General features: G+C 43.0%; 1 protein-coding gene across 2 annotated transcripts in view; it reads right to left on the reverse strand.

Moving 5' to 3' along the window:
• Slc44a5 (solute carrier family 44 member 5) overlaps positions 1-12,598 on the reverse strand; it is a 311,175-nt gene that overhangs the window by 17,198 nt on the left and 281,379 nt on the right. For both annotated transcript variants that reach the window (XM_029474881.2, XM_085835377.1), the window contains 5 exons: positions 11,322-11,445; positions 10,943-11,026; positions 6,904-7,016; positions 3,584-3,715; positions 981-1,080 (listed from right to left, as the gene is read on the reverse strand). In XM_029474881.2, the coding sequence (XP_029330741.1) occupies positions 981-1,080; positions 3,584-3,715; positions 6,904-7,016; positions 10,943-11,026; positions 11,322-11,445 (553 nt within the window). The remainder of the gene's footprint in view (positions 1-980; positions 1,081-3,583; positions 3,716-6,903; positions 7,017-10,942; positions 11,027-11,321; positions 11,446-12,598) is intronic.

Raw genomic sequence — 12,598 nt, forward strand, 5'->3', positions numbered from 1 at the left:
TAGCCAGGCCCTCAAGCACCAGCACTCTGTCCGTTAGAAAAGCAGATCCTGCGCACACAATGGGTAGCACACAGTTAATATTCTGGAATTACGGTGATTCCTCTCAATCAGTAATATTAACACGTGAGCCACCTGAGAAAAATGTAACCTACAGTACAGCCAACTCCATATGGTCCTTCATTCCTTACATTCTGCAAACATACACATGTTGAAATGTGTGCACACAGTCCATTCAGAGTCTATCTATGTGTTCAAATGTTTGTCTACACAGACTACACAGAGTCTATCTTAGCTGGCACTGTGGTCTGAGAAACAGAAAGGACTTGTTAGGGGTGACTTGACCTGTCTTGTAAGTGCTCAACTGTTCTTAGTGGACTTCAATTTCTTCCTTAAAAAGTCCTGGTGTTGTGGGGGCTGCAGGAAACAGTTCACTTGGTGAAGGGATTGCTGTGCAGCACAAAGACCTGAGTTAGATCCCAGCACCCACTTACAAAGCTGGCCTGTGGCACGCACCTGTAGCCTAGGACTGAGGATCCAGGAGCTCTCTAGCTGGGAAGTCTACGGAAACAGTGAAGTGCACACCCAGGGAGATATTCTGTCTCCAAAGCTAAAGTGGATAGCCATGAAGTAAGACATCCAATGTCAACTTCTAGCCTCTGTGCTCATGTGCACACATATATCCACACACACACACATGTGTACTTGTACACATACACAGGCACACACACATGCACACATATCAACACATATACACATGCATGCACACTTGCATATGTACTCATGTGCACACACATGTACATGCACACATGCTCATACACACACACACCTGACATCTGCTTTGAGCACACAAACACATACACCTGACATCTGCTATGAGTACACACACACACCTGGCATCTGCTATGAGCACACACGCATACAACTCGCACACACTCACGCATGCATGCCTGACATCCGTTGTGAGCACTGGAACCCCTTACTTGCTTCCTTCCTGCAGCAGGATGATGGCCACTCGGATCCGAGTCCTGAGGAAGATCAGGACGATGATGATGATGATTTCAATGGCAGACAAGATGAGCACTAAACGAGGAAAGACATTAGTCAGCCACAGAAGCGAACGTCTTCTGCAAAACCAGGACTGAGTTTATCAGCTCATGTCTGCTAGTTCTGACACTACATAATTTAAACAGTGCCCCCTCCCTCCCATGCCAGTCTTAGAAGCTCACTTTCAACCCCTCTAAGAAGTCCTAAAGACACAGAGCAGCGCTCTTGTTGGATTTTGAGTCACCCTGTGAACCAGCTCCATTTCACCCATGGAAACATTTCTCAGGAGTCACAGACCTGGGAAAAGAATGGAAGGAAGAAAGGAAGGCCTCCCTTGGCACTAAGAAAGAAACTATCAGAGAAGAGAGCTCTTAAGGTGACACCCTATCATGAAGGCGTAAATCCATGGGGACATGGGCAGTAACATCTTAGAATCAGACTGAGGGCCATAGCTCAGTTGGTAGAGTGTTTGGCTAGCATGACTCACACTCCAGATTTGATCTCTAGCACTGGGTAAAGTGGGGATAGGCCACCAGAACTCGAGAAGCAGAGGTAGAGGATTAAAAAGTAAGATTTTTCTACAGTTTAGTGTTGGATTGGGATTTATAACCTATACAGGCTGAAAGTGTTTGTTCCTGAAGAAAATGAATCTTGAGGAATAAATGTTCTGTGTAAAGAAGGCTTGCAAAGCAAGAATATGATGGGTCACATATTGTTTTACTATTTGGGGGTTTTCCTGGATACAAGCAAAGGTGAAAAGTCTGAGCCTCTTTCTGCCCCGCCCCCCAGTTGCGTGAACCATAGCAGACCCTTCCGGTGACTGTCTCCTGCACTTTATCTTATCTGGGCGCCAACTCTGTCTTAAAAAATTCCTGAAGCCAAACACTCTTGTTACATCCCCTCTCCCAGCTCTCACACACACCTTTAGCTCACTAATGTTGGTTTTAGAAATCCTTAATTTTCAAAATAACTACTCAGTAACTGTAAGATACTGTGGAGTTTGGGAATGTTGAGAAGTAGAAAGTTTGGGATCCTAAGATGGAGAAAATGTGGTCTGCTAGCAACAGACCCGGAAGGTAGGAAACAACTCCTGGGGAAGCGATAAGCCCAACCTTGAAGGGTCTCTTCCTGAACCCAATTGCTAGACAGCTGAGCTATCTCATCGATGCAGGCTCCCTGCCTCCCCCAGCTGCTCTACCACCATGATTCAGGGTTTACAGGATGCTCCGGGGACCATGTCAGTAGATATCAGTTAGCTCCAAGATTCCAAGTCGTGGTAGGAACTTGACAATGAGTCATTGTGCTTTCTTGCCCTTTTCTAAGCACTGCATTTGTTTTATAGGCATATTTTACTCTCGTAAAACACTTAATCTGAGTCAACACTGTGGACTATAAAAATTGTTTTCCTTGAAAAAAACCTAAGAAAATGAAATATATCAAAATGAGTCTTTATTCTAAAATTGCATTGTCAAAGAATGTTGTATATTAGACCTACACATTTACAATGGCATGAAAATTGCTACATTAGAGAAATTGGATTGTCCTTTGAATAGATACACTCTGTTCTCTAAGGGCACAAAACAGAAACATATTTAATATAACTAACCAAATAGGAGACTCGGGCCTGGAGTTGGGGGGACTTACGAATTGTAAAAGTAAGAACAGACCCATTGCTTGTCACAATCTAGGGCTGATAAAATCATTATTTTTAGACTTGTTACTCCACTTGCTTCAGAGTTTTCCTGGAACGATATACCTTACAAGATGGAAGAATGTGGTGGAGACACGTGTACTGTGGAGCTTATTACATTCGACATGGGAACAGGGAAGATAGCCCCTTGGTTAAAATGCTTCATCCTGTAACCTTGCTCCCATTTGCTCTGACTCAGGGCAGTGGCATTGCAGATAAACCCTGGTCCCAGGGAGAGTATGATAGTGGTGTCACTCTGGGGACAGATTCTCACCTGCCCTTGAATGCCCAGGGTTTCCTGGATGAAGAGGCAAAACTAGGTTTGAACTGTATGGAGATGGTGCCATGCCAGGAATAACTGTGCCAGCAGACAGTACCTACATGCCTCTTCCTGTACTACACTCCTTACTGAGTTCTTTTGACACACAAGGTATGTGTGATATGAATGATAATAAGGGAAATCTTAAAAACAAAACTCAAGACAAAAATAAGCCATTTACTTCTTTCATAGATTGGCACCCATAAATCCCCACAATCAAACCATTTTAAATCAATGGCCACTGGCCTGGGATTCTTCTAACAGTGCTCCCTTAGATGACACGATACAATCATAGCAACTTTCCCGTTCACTAAAAACAAAACAAGTTCTAAACTTGAATGCATCTATTAATGCACTCTGCAGATCAATTGTCCTTCCACAAGACAAATAAACCAATAGGTAACAAAGCTCAAAGGCATTGACGCCATCGCTGAGGGATCCCAGGACACATCAAATTCGAGCTTCCTCTTGGACGAACAAGGTTCCCCATTGTCATCATTTTAACAAGAGTGGCTCTTAAACCTACTCACTCATTGAAAACCAGGTCTCCTTCAAGTGAAAGAACATGTTTACTCTCCTCTGAATCCCGAAGCCATACATCCAGAATGTTGACTGTGGCCTCTGCTGAATGCTGCTGTACTCCAGAAAACAGTACCATATTCCTTGAAAGGAAGAGGAAAGACCAATATACAACGTTATTCTCTCAAGTAGAAGCTACATGCTTTTCAAGTATGCCTACATAAAAGTGACTGGCATGGCTGTGCCTACAGAGTTAGAATCATGTCTGTCTGCAATAGCGTTACTAGGCTACTCTGACTGACAAATGCTCTCTGGATTTATTTGGCTTTCAAGGTGCTTATCGCAACTTTAACATCCACCAAGAGGACTATTCTAATATGCTATAGTACATCTCTCCCCAAGAAAATGTACTGATATCCTCTAATTTAGACCCAGTACCACTTTATTATTTATTGGTTTATTTATCTTGTATAAGGAAGCCAGATCTTGAGTATATTAATAGGTGCATTCAAGTAGGATTGGTTTTGTTTTGAATTGGGCTGGTCCTTCTCCTAATAGTTTTTATTTTAAATTCCATTTTCTTTGATATTATTATAGCTACTATAGATCTCTTTTCATAACTGCTAGTTTTAAAATCATTGTTTCGCTTTTAACTGTCGTGTTTCCTTGCACCTTCTGTGAAGTTTGTAAATAGCATACAGTTCTAACTCCCATGTACACATTTTAATCTGGCTTGACAATTTTCCTTCTGTTTTTATTTACACGTGTTCTTTTCCTTGTACTTCACTGCCATCCACTCCGTTTTTATAATCTCTCTTGGAAATTTACCCTGTGCTGGGCAGTCAGGCTCAGAGTGATATTTAACGGGAAAACACAAGGGCCTTTTGGTTGCCCAGCAACCATGCCCTTTCTCTCATTTGTCCAATATCTTAGCTACGTGTGTTTTATCTTAGAAATTGGGCAATGTTATTATCTTATAGGACCTAAGTTCACTTCTCCACTGTTTCCCAAATCATCCTCTTGGCTCAGTCTTCTTCCCCAGTCTCATTCACTGCGTAGAATCGCTTCCCTTTGCTCTGTCTATCCAAGGCATTGGGAAACACATCTGGTTATGCACATGGCCCTCTCTACCACTCTCTGACACAAGGACTATTTCAGTAGCACACACACCCCCCCCAACCTGGTCTCATTGTCTAATTCAGCATTTATTCTAACAGTTTTTTTTGTTTGGGAGGACTCCATTTGGTTCGTCTTCACACACATACAGACATCGCTGCTGTGGTCTTTGCTGTGGTTTCATCCCTCACTCATTAAATGTTTTATATGTATTATATACTTCACATTTTTTTCTGCTGCTGGATTTACTGCACCTACCAGTCTAGCACTAACAGCTCCTGTGTATACCCATATCTGATTCCTTCCTGCCTGTGCTGTTTATACATCTCATACTTTGTCAATTGTTAGCTGAGGGCACTTTTATAAACTGATGGTGATGTCATCTAAAAGGGATCAGAGTAAATGCCAAACACAACATCTGGGTCTCTTTCAGGGTCCTAGGGTGACCATAGGAGGGCCATGAGACTCCAGTCTGTTCATCTTGGTGAATCTTCTCTCTCTCTCTCTCTCTCTCTCTTTCTCTCTCTCTCTCTCTCTCTCTCTCTCTCTCTCTCTCTCTCTCTCTCTCTCTCTCACACACACACACACACACACACACACACACACAGAGTTTAGCTTTTTAAATCTATTTGCTATGACACATCCACATTGTTTTTACGCTTTAGTAAAATTTGGTACTATCACTAAGATTGCTTAGTTGTCTATGATAGTAGATAACCAGTTATCCAAGACAGTCACAGAGGCCAGTCACATCCAGTCTCACTTGCTTACTGTTCACAACCTAATTGGACATTTCCTCTCTGTGAATAGCTTCAAGCTTTCAAGCATAATTGCCATGCCATGAGTTGTTGGGCTAGCACTGCCTAGGGAGTCAATAGGTAGCTGAGCCCAGTGGTTCTGTTGGCACTTTGCATCTATTGCCCATTCACAGTGTCAAGGTTGGTGCACAATCCCAGACTCCTGCTGCTCGAATCAAGTCAGTGACATCAATGGTGGACTTTACTCCACTTCTGCCTTGATGACAACCAAAGAGGGACTGGAGCACACATCTAGAGTCTCCAGGGGCACATCCAGGTAGGAACACATGAGGAGACGAGGGCATAGAAGCTCCCAGGCTTCTCCATCAGTGCGGCCCTGGCTTTGTCTGGCTGTGCATGAGGAAGCACAGAGGCACAGTGGAGCAAATAGAGATGCCCAGGGAGAGCCTCACTGTTTACTAGACGGTCTTTGAGGGTAACGACAGTAACCAGTACTGACCATTTACCATGTCTGGACTCTTCTGACAGCCTGTGATCATTATTTAATCCTTTCTATCTTCTGAGATGGAGAGTCCATCATTGGAGTGATGATACAGATATAGGAGCTAGGTCTTGTCATCTTCAGAAAAGTTTCCATAGTTACTCAGTTATACAGCACAAAGCCGGGCTATAGTTGAGGCTAGGTACTGAACATGAACCTGCCCACACCCTTGCTATAAAATGTGTAAACCTCTTCAAGGAACAGAAATAAGCGGTGGTTATTTTTGGTGTCTACTATTATAAAAACTGTGTGGCTAATCTGAATCCTGTTGTGGGGAAATCATTCTTTGAATATAAATTGCTTTATATTGTCCCATATGCTGCTTAGAAGGCCAAAAGCAAATGTCTATAATGTTATACCACCCAGAGCGAGCACTTGAATTTCTTTTTTTAGTGTTCACATCAGGCCTGAGATGCACAGCTCTGGGGAGATTGAATTGAATTGAATCCTTCATCCAGTGAGTATGATTTAGTGTGCTTGCCTAGAGGGCCATGCCTCAATATGGAGAGTGACTACTATGAAGTCCTGATTAAAAGTACTGCCACAGCTGATAAAAAAAAATAGATCAAGCTATGCAGCTGTGCAGACCTGGGTGCTATCAATAGATCAGTTATGGGGGAAGGTTAACTGTTTGAAATGTTTTCATTCATCTAAAATGACGTTTACTGCCCCTCCCAATTCCCGTAAGACCTGAGTCCAAAGACTGCTAAGGAAAGGAGTAGATTTTTCTTATGGAGTTGTTTTCAAGACAATGGCAAAAAGAGTTATGAAGAAAATGTGTGTGAAATTAAATACATTTTGTGAAGTTATGATGCAAACTAATTGAGTCTAAGGCAAGTAAATGCTTTCCAGTAACTGCTGATGACTAGGAAACTTTATTCTGATATTCAGCAACTTTAAGAGGTATGTTACCTACCATATCCTATAATTCCGAGCACACCAAATATGAAGAACCAGAAGAGGAATCCAGCTGTGAACCTCAGGAGTATTAAAAAAGTCCAACTCAGTGCCATGGCAACAGTCAGGCCACTAGAGATAAAACCCACAATAAACAGAGTCAGGTGTGCTGTATGCAACACAACATGAACATCCAGAAGGGAGCTATTTCCGTTGGAAATCACTCTAGAATATTCCATTTTACTGGCTGTACAAATACGGCTCTAAGAAGTACAAACAATGGTTTTCATTAAGGATTTCATATGAAAGAGGGAAGCTGAGGCCCAGTCAGGACTTTCCACTCAGGACATCCTGTGTGTCTCCAGAATCCAGAGTACTGTTCCCCTGCTCAAGGAAGTGAGCAGTTCCCAGCTTACAACTTTCCCTGTAGGCACACTTTCCACATTGTCCTTCTTCCTTTACACCCTTCCACTTGGTGGTAAACTATAAAATAAGTCCATGGTGAAACTGTGGTATTCTGGTGAGTAAGGGAGACATGCCAGGACATAGTTGTTTGGAAGTAATAGAACAGACTTCCGGTAGGAAACGAGAATCAGGACTGTCCACACTTGCTGGACTTGTGACTTTGTAGTTAGTGACTGCCATGTGTAGAGTATCTTGAACAGTATGAGATCTCTGATGCCATCCAACATCTGTTTAGGGTCCCGAGGGATCTGGGGACAGGACCTGCAGGCAAGATTGGTCTCCTGGCTTTGTGGTTTTTCAAGCACAGAAAGCATGAATATTTCCCATCTGCTTTACTTCCCTCCAGAAGCCTGACTGAGATACTGAAGTACTGGGTCCATGCCCCAATCCCCACCCCTTCCAGGGTAAGGTCAGAATGGAGTCTTCTGGCACAATCTCCTCAAAGAGAATTCATTAATACCTGAAACATGACCAACTCTCCTACCAACTACTCACATCCTTGGTGAAATCTACAAGATGCCAAACAGTATCAGACAAAGCCTGGTGTCTTTATGTAAGGCAGTCTCAAAAGCCATCTTCTAAGAGACCCATCATAACATTTTACTCACAATACAGTGCTAAATTAACTAAATTTGTGGTGGTTAAAGACATGCTATCTTGCTTGTTCCACTCTTAATTCTGTAACTGTCTCTGAACTCACATTTCTACATATCTACTATGTTTTAAGAACTATGCTAGGAGGCTAACACTAGGAAGGTAAAGATAAAACTGAGTTAGGAAGATGGAGATGAGTTAGTCTCAGTCATCATCCTAAGGAGTTGATAGTTTAGCTGGGTGTGGTAGTCCATGCCACTAATCCCAGCACTTGTGAGGTAGAAGAGGAGTCCAAGGCTAACTTTGGCTATAGGAGACACACTTTTAAATAGCAAAAAGAAAAATAAACCTGTCAGTTTATCAGAGGAAAGAACTGGTTAAATAAAATGGAGAATGAATGATGTTATATAGAAGATAAATAGTTATGTGCATATAGAGGTATGCACATATACACAGTAGATATTAGAAAAATGGAAATAATAGAAGTTTCATAAGTGTCACTAAACTGGTTTCAAAGGATGAGGTGCAAGAGTTGGAGACATAGATATGTGGAAGGATGCCTGCCTGGCATGTACAAAGCCACGAGCTCAGCACTTAACAAAATTAAAAGGGCCACGTGGCATGACCCTGGACTCCGAGAAGGGTTCAGAAAAATAGGAAAAGTCATACAACTCAGACATGGGATTTCACAGTTGAGGGGTGGCAGGCTGTCTGGTACATTTACACTATATAACTGAGTGCCTCATGCCTGTAATCCCAGTGCTCAGAAGGCTGAAACTGGGGGATAGAGTTCAAGGTTATCCCCCATGGCGACAAAGGAGCAGCAAGAGTGCTCTAACCACTGTGGCATCCCTCTGCCTGCTAAGAACCTGTCTGTGAAATACAGGCAATGTGCGGAGCTATGTAAGAAAGAGATGAGGTATACTTCAGAAGCTGCCCTGATGTGGTTTGAAGCACCTGGCAGTCACCAAGCAAGCATTAGCATTTTCTCTAGTCACTAGGGAAACTTAGGCACTTCTCAGCTCAGAGAAGTGGTACAGAGGCAGAGAGCACAGGCTGGGGCATGCCAGACAACACTTGCCTTGGTCAGGAAAGCAACCCCATGCTTTTTAAAAATTCACTCATTAATTTGTATATTCACTTGACATCCTGATTGCAGCCCTCCCTCTCCTCCCAGTCCCCCCCAAAGCCCCTCTTCTCATGCCCCCCTTTCCTCTGAGAAGGAGGAGGGCTATCTGTGTATCAACCCACCCTGGCATGTCAAGTCACTCCAGGACATCCTCTCCCACTGAGGCCAGATGAAGTGGGCCAGTTGGGGAATGGGGTCCTCAGGCATGAACAGTCCCTACTCCAGTTGTTAGGGAACACGCATGAAGACCAAGATGCACATCTGCTACATATGTGGGGGAACGGGCTAGATACAGCCCATGCTTGCCCTTTGGTTGGTGGTTCAGACTCTGGGAGCCCCCAAGGGTGCAGTTTAGTTGACTTTTTTGGTCTTCTTGTGGAGTCCTTATCCCTCTTCAGGTCCCTCAGTCTTTCCCCTGACTCTTCCACAAGACTCCTTGAGTGCTGTCTAATGTTTGGCTGTGGGTCTCTGCATTTGTTTCAGTCAGATGCTAAGTGGAGCCTCTCAGAGAACAGTCAGCTATACCACTCCTAGGCATATATCTAAAAGATGTTCCACCACACCACAAGGACACTTGCTCAACTATGTTCATAGCAGCTTTATTCATAATAGTCGGAAACTGGAAACAACCTACGTGTCCTTCCACTGAAGAATGGAAAAAGAAGATGCAGTTCATTTATACAACACTACTCAGCTATTAAAAACAAGGACATCACTAATTTTTGCAGACAAATGGATGCAACTTGAAAATATCACCCTGAGCGAGGTAACTCAGACCCAAAATGACATGCATGGTATGTACTCACTGATAAGTGGATATTAGCAAAAAATACAAGGTAATCACACTACAAACTGAAAGAAGCCAAATAAAAAGGAGAGCCCAAAGGAGGATGCTTGAATGTCACTCAGAAGGGGAAGCAAAATAGACATCAGAGGTGGATGAAGGAAGGAAGAAAGGGTGAGAGAGGGGATCAGGCATAGGGAGGGTGTGAGAGAGAGACCAGAAATCAATGGTGGAAGGAGGTGAGGAGAGGCATCTCTAGGATGTGCGAGAGACCTGGGACAGGGGAGGCTCCAGGGAGACTATGGGGGTGATACTAGCTGAGTCTCCTAGCATTAGGGATATGTAACCTGAAGTAACCAACTCCTATAGCCAGGCAGGGTGCCCTAGTGGAAGGATAAGGACACTAAGCCACCCACAAAACCTATGACCCACAATTTATCCTGCATACAAAGATGTGCAGGGACAAACATGGAGCAGAGTCTGTGGGAATGGCCAACCAATGACTGACCCAACATGAGACCCATCTCATGGGCAAGCACCAGTTCCTGACACTGTTAATGATATTCTGTTATGCTTGCAGACAGGAGCCCAGCAACCCCATTTTTCAACTTTCCAAAATACAAACCTTATGTCTGGAAATCTAAATCTCCACCTTCAAGTGTGTCTTAAGTTTCTCAGAACTAGAACAGACTTTAATGGTAATGATTATCATGTGTAAAGAATACGGTAAAAATTGCAAATGATCCTTTGGGGTCAAGGGAGAGATACAGGAGGAAAAATAGCAGGGAAGTCAAACTATGCCCACCCTCTGTGACATATGAAAAGCAGAACACAGGACCCCAGACCCTGTGGCAGGCACTTGGTACATGTACCCATTCTGCTAGTTCTAATTAATATATAAACCTGAACCTTACAGTCTTATGGGCATATTTTTAAACATGTTTGCCCTGTCCTTAAAATCAAATGTGAAAAAGAAAATGATCCTAAGGGCTGAGTCCACTTTTCAGCCTTTAGAAAGTAATTTAAAGAGTCTACAAAGGTCCTCAGGAAGGGTCCTTCGGAGAAGAAACACAGGGTCTCACTCACATGAGAATCCACTTCCACGAGGTAGAATAGTCTTCAAGCAGCTTCAGCCCGATCGTCCTGGCATTGATCACATCACTAATGCCTCTGAGTTCAATGAAGGAAAAGTTTAGTTTTGATTAATTATTACTTTCTGTTAATATTGGGGGGGGGGAGTTCTTATAATAAAAGAGACTCTGCAAGATTCTTTCGAAGGCATGGTCTTAGACAGCATCTGCCACAGTGACCCTTTTACTAGCTGCAGCAATCTACTGACTATCACTTCAGGATGCCTCAAGGGTGACTGATAGGTTCACCATAGCACATAAGTACTAAAGTGACACTTTAACATTTGGTATCATAATAGGATGCATCAAAACTGGAAACAGAAATGCAGACATACTTCGCAGCCTCCCTGAGTTCTACCATAGTCCTGGTCTGCCCGCTTCCATCTTCAAACTTCATCCTACTTCCTAACGTCCAGGTGCCATTGATGGCTGAAAGGTCAGGTATACATCTCTGCAGAACTGTGAAAGAGAATAAGAAACACAGTAAACTCGTTTGCTTACTAGTCTCTTCTTTTAAAAACTGTCTGTGATCTACAGCCAAGTTCTTGCTGGGTGTGAAATGTGCCCAGGAGAGACAGCCAACTGTCCTTTATTGACACCTCCAGGATTTTCTGCTGGTTGTGAAATGGAAACACAAACAGCTACTGGAAGCCACATTCCAACCTGCTCGTTCTCTTACACACAAAGATTTGTTAAATGTACAGGTAAGATGCATAGGCTAAGAGACATTGGCTCATGCCATATATGCTGAACACATTTTAATAGAAAAGTTACAGCTGTTGGTATGACAGAGAGGAGTTTAGGACCGTTGCTTTAATGGGTCTTCAGTAGGGCTGGGGATGCAGCTTAGTAGGTTTAGAGTACCCGTGTGAGGCCCTGCGTTCGGTCCTGAACACTGAGTGATGTGGTAGCACACACCTGTGTTCCCAGTACTTGGGAAGTGGAGGCAGGAAGATCAGAAATTCATGGACACTCTTGACTATCCAATGAACCCTAGATCAGCCTGAGATATACGGGAGTCTGTTTTAACAACAGTTTTCAGTACTCCTCAATGAAACTGTGGAAACTAGAGATCAGTAAAGGATCTCTGGAGAAGCAAGATCCAGCTCAAATTTCAAGCACCTATGAAGACTGGACTGCCATTGATGAATTCTTAATGACTTGCCTTCTTGCCGGAGATATTATCTACATGTTGTTGAAGGACAGAAACTGTCGATGGGGGTGGGGGTGGGGGGTGTCATACTGTTTTAGAGTTCTGAGAAAAGTTAAATCATTGCTGAGTCACCTATGGTCTTATTTTAATTAAATGGAATCCTGGCCTCTATAAATATGTTTCTTTTAATTGTTTGTTGCAGTGCTGGATAGCAAATGTATTTTAAAATATTAGAGCTTGGATTTCAAGTGAAGAGATGAGAGAATTCAGAAGTGGATAGATAAATTTTCATATTTTTTTTTCTTGTAAGTAGCGTCACTAGTTTACATGTGGAGCTTGAACCTAAAATACTGAAGCATTGGATGCAGGGAATGAACATCTTATGAAGCCCTTCCCAGGTTGCCTTGTCTTGCCCGTCCATCTCAAAGCCTAATGACATAGATGCTTTCTTTTATAATC

The sequence above is a fragment of the Mus caroli genome, unplaced genomic scaffold (genome assembly GCF_978045245.1).
Source record: "Mus caroli unplaced genomic scaffold, Mus_caroli_1 scaffold_3, whole genome shotgun sequence".
NCBI classification, from domain to species: Eukaryota; Metazoa; Chordata; class Mammalia; order Rodentia; family Muridae; genus Mus; species Mus caroli.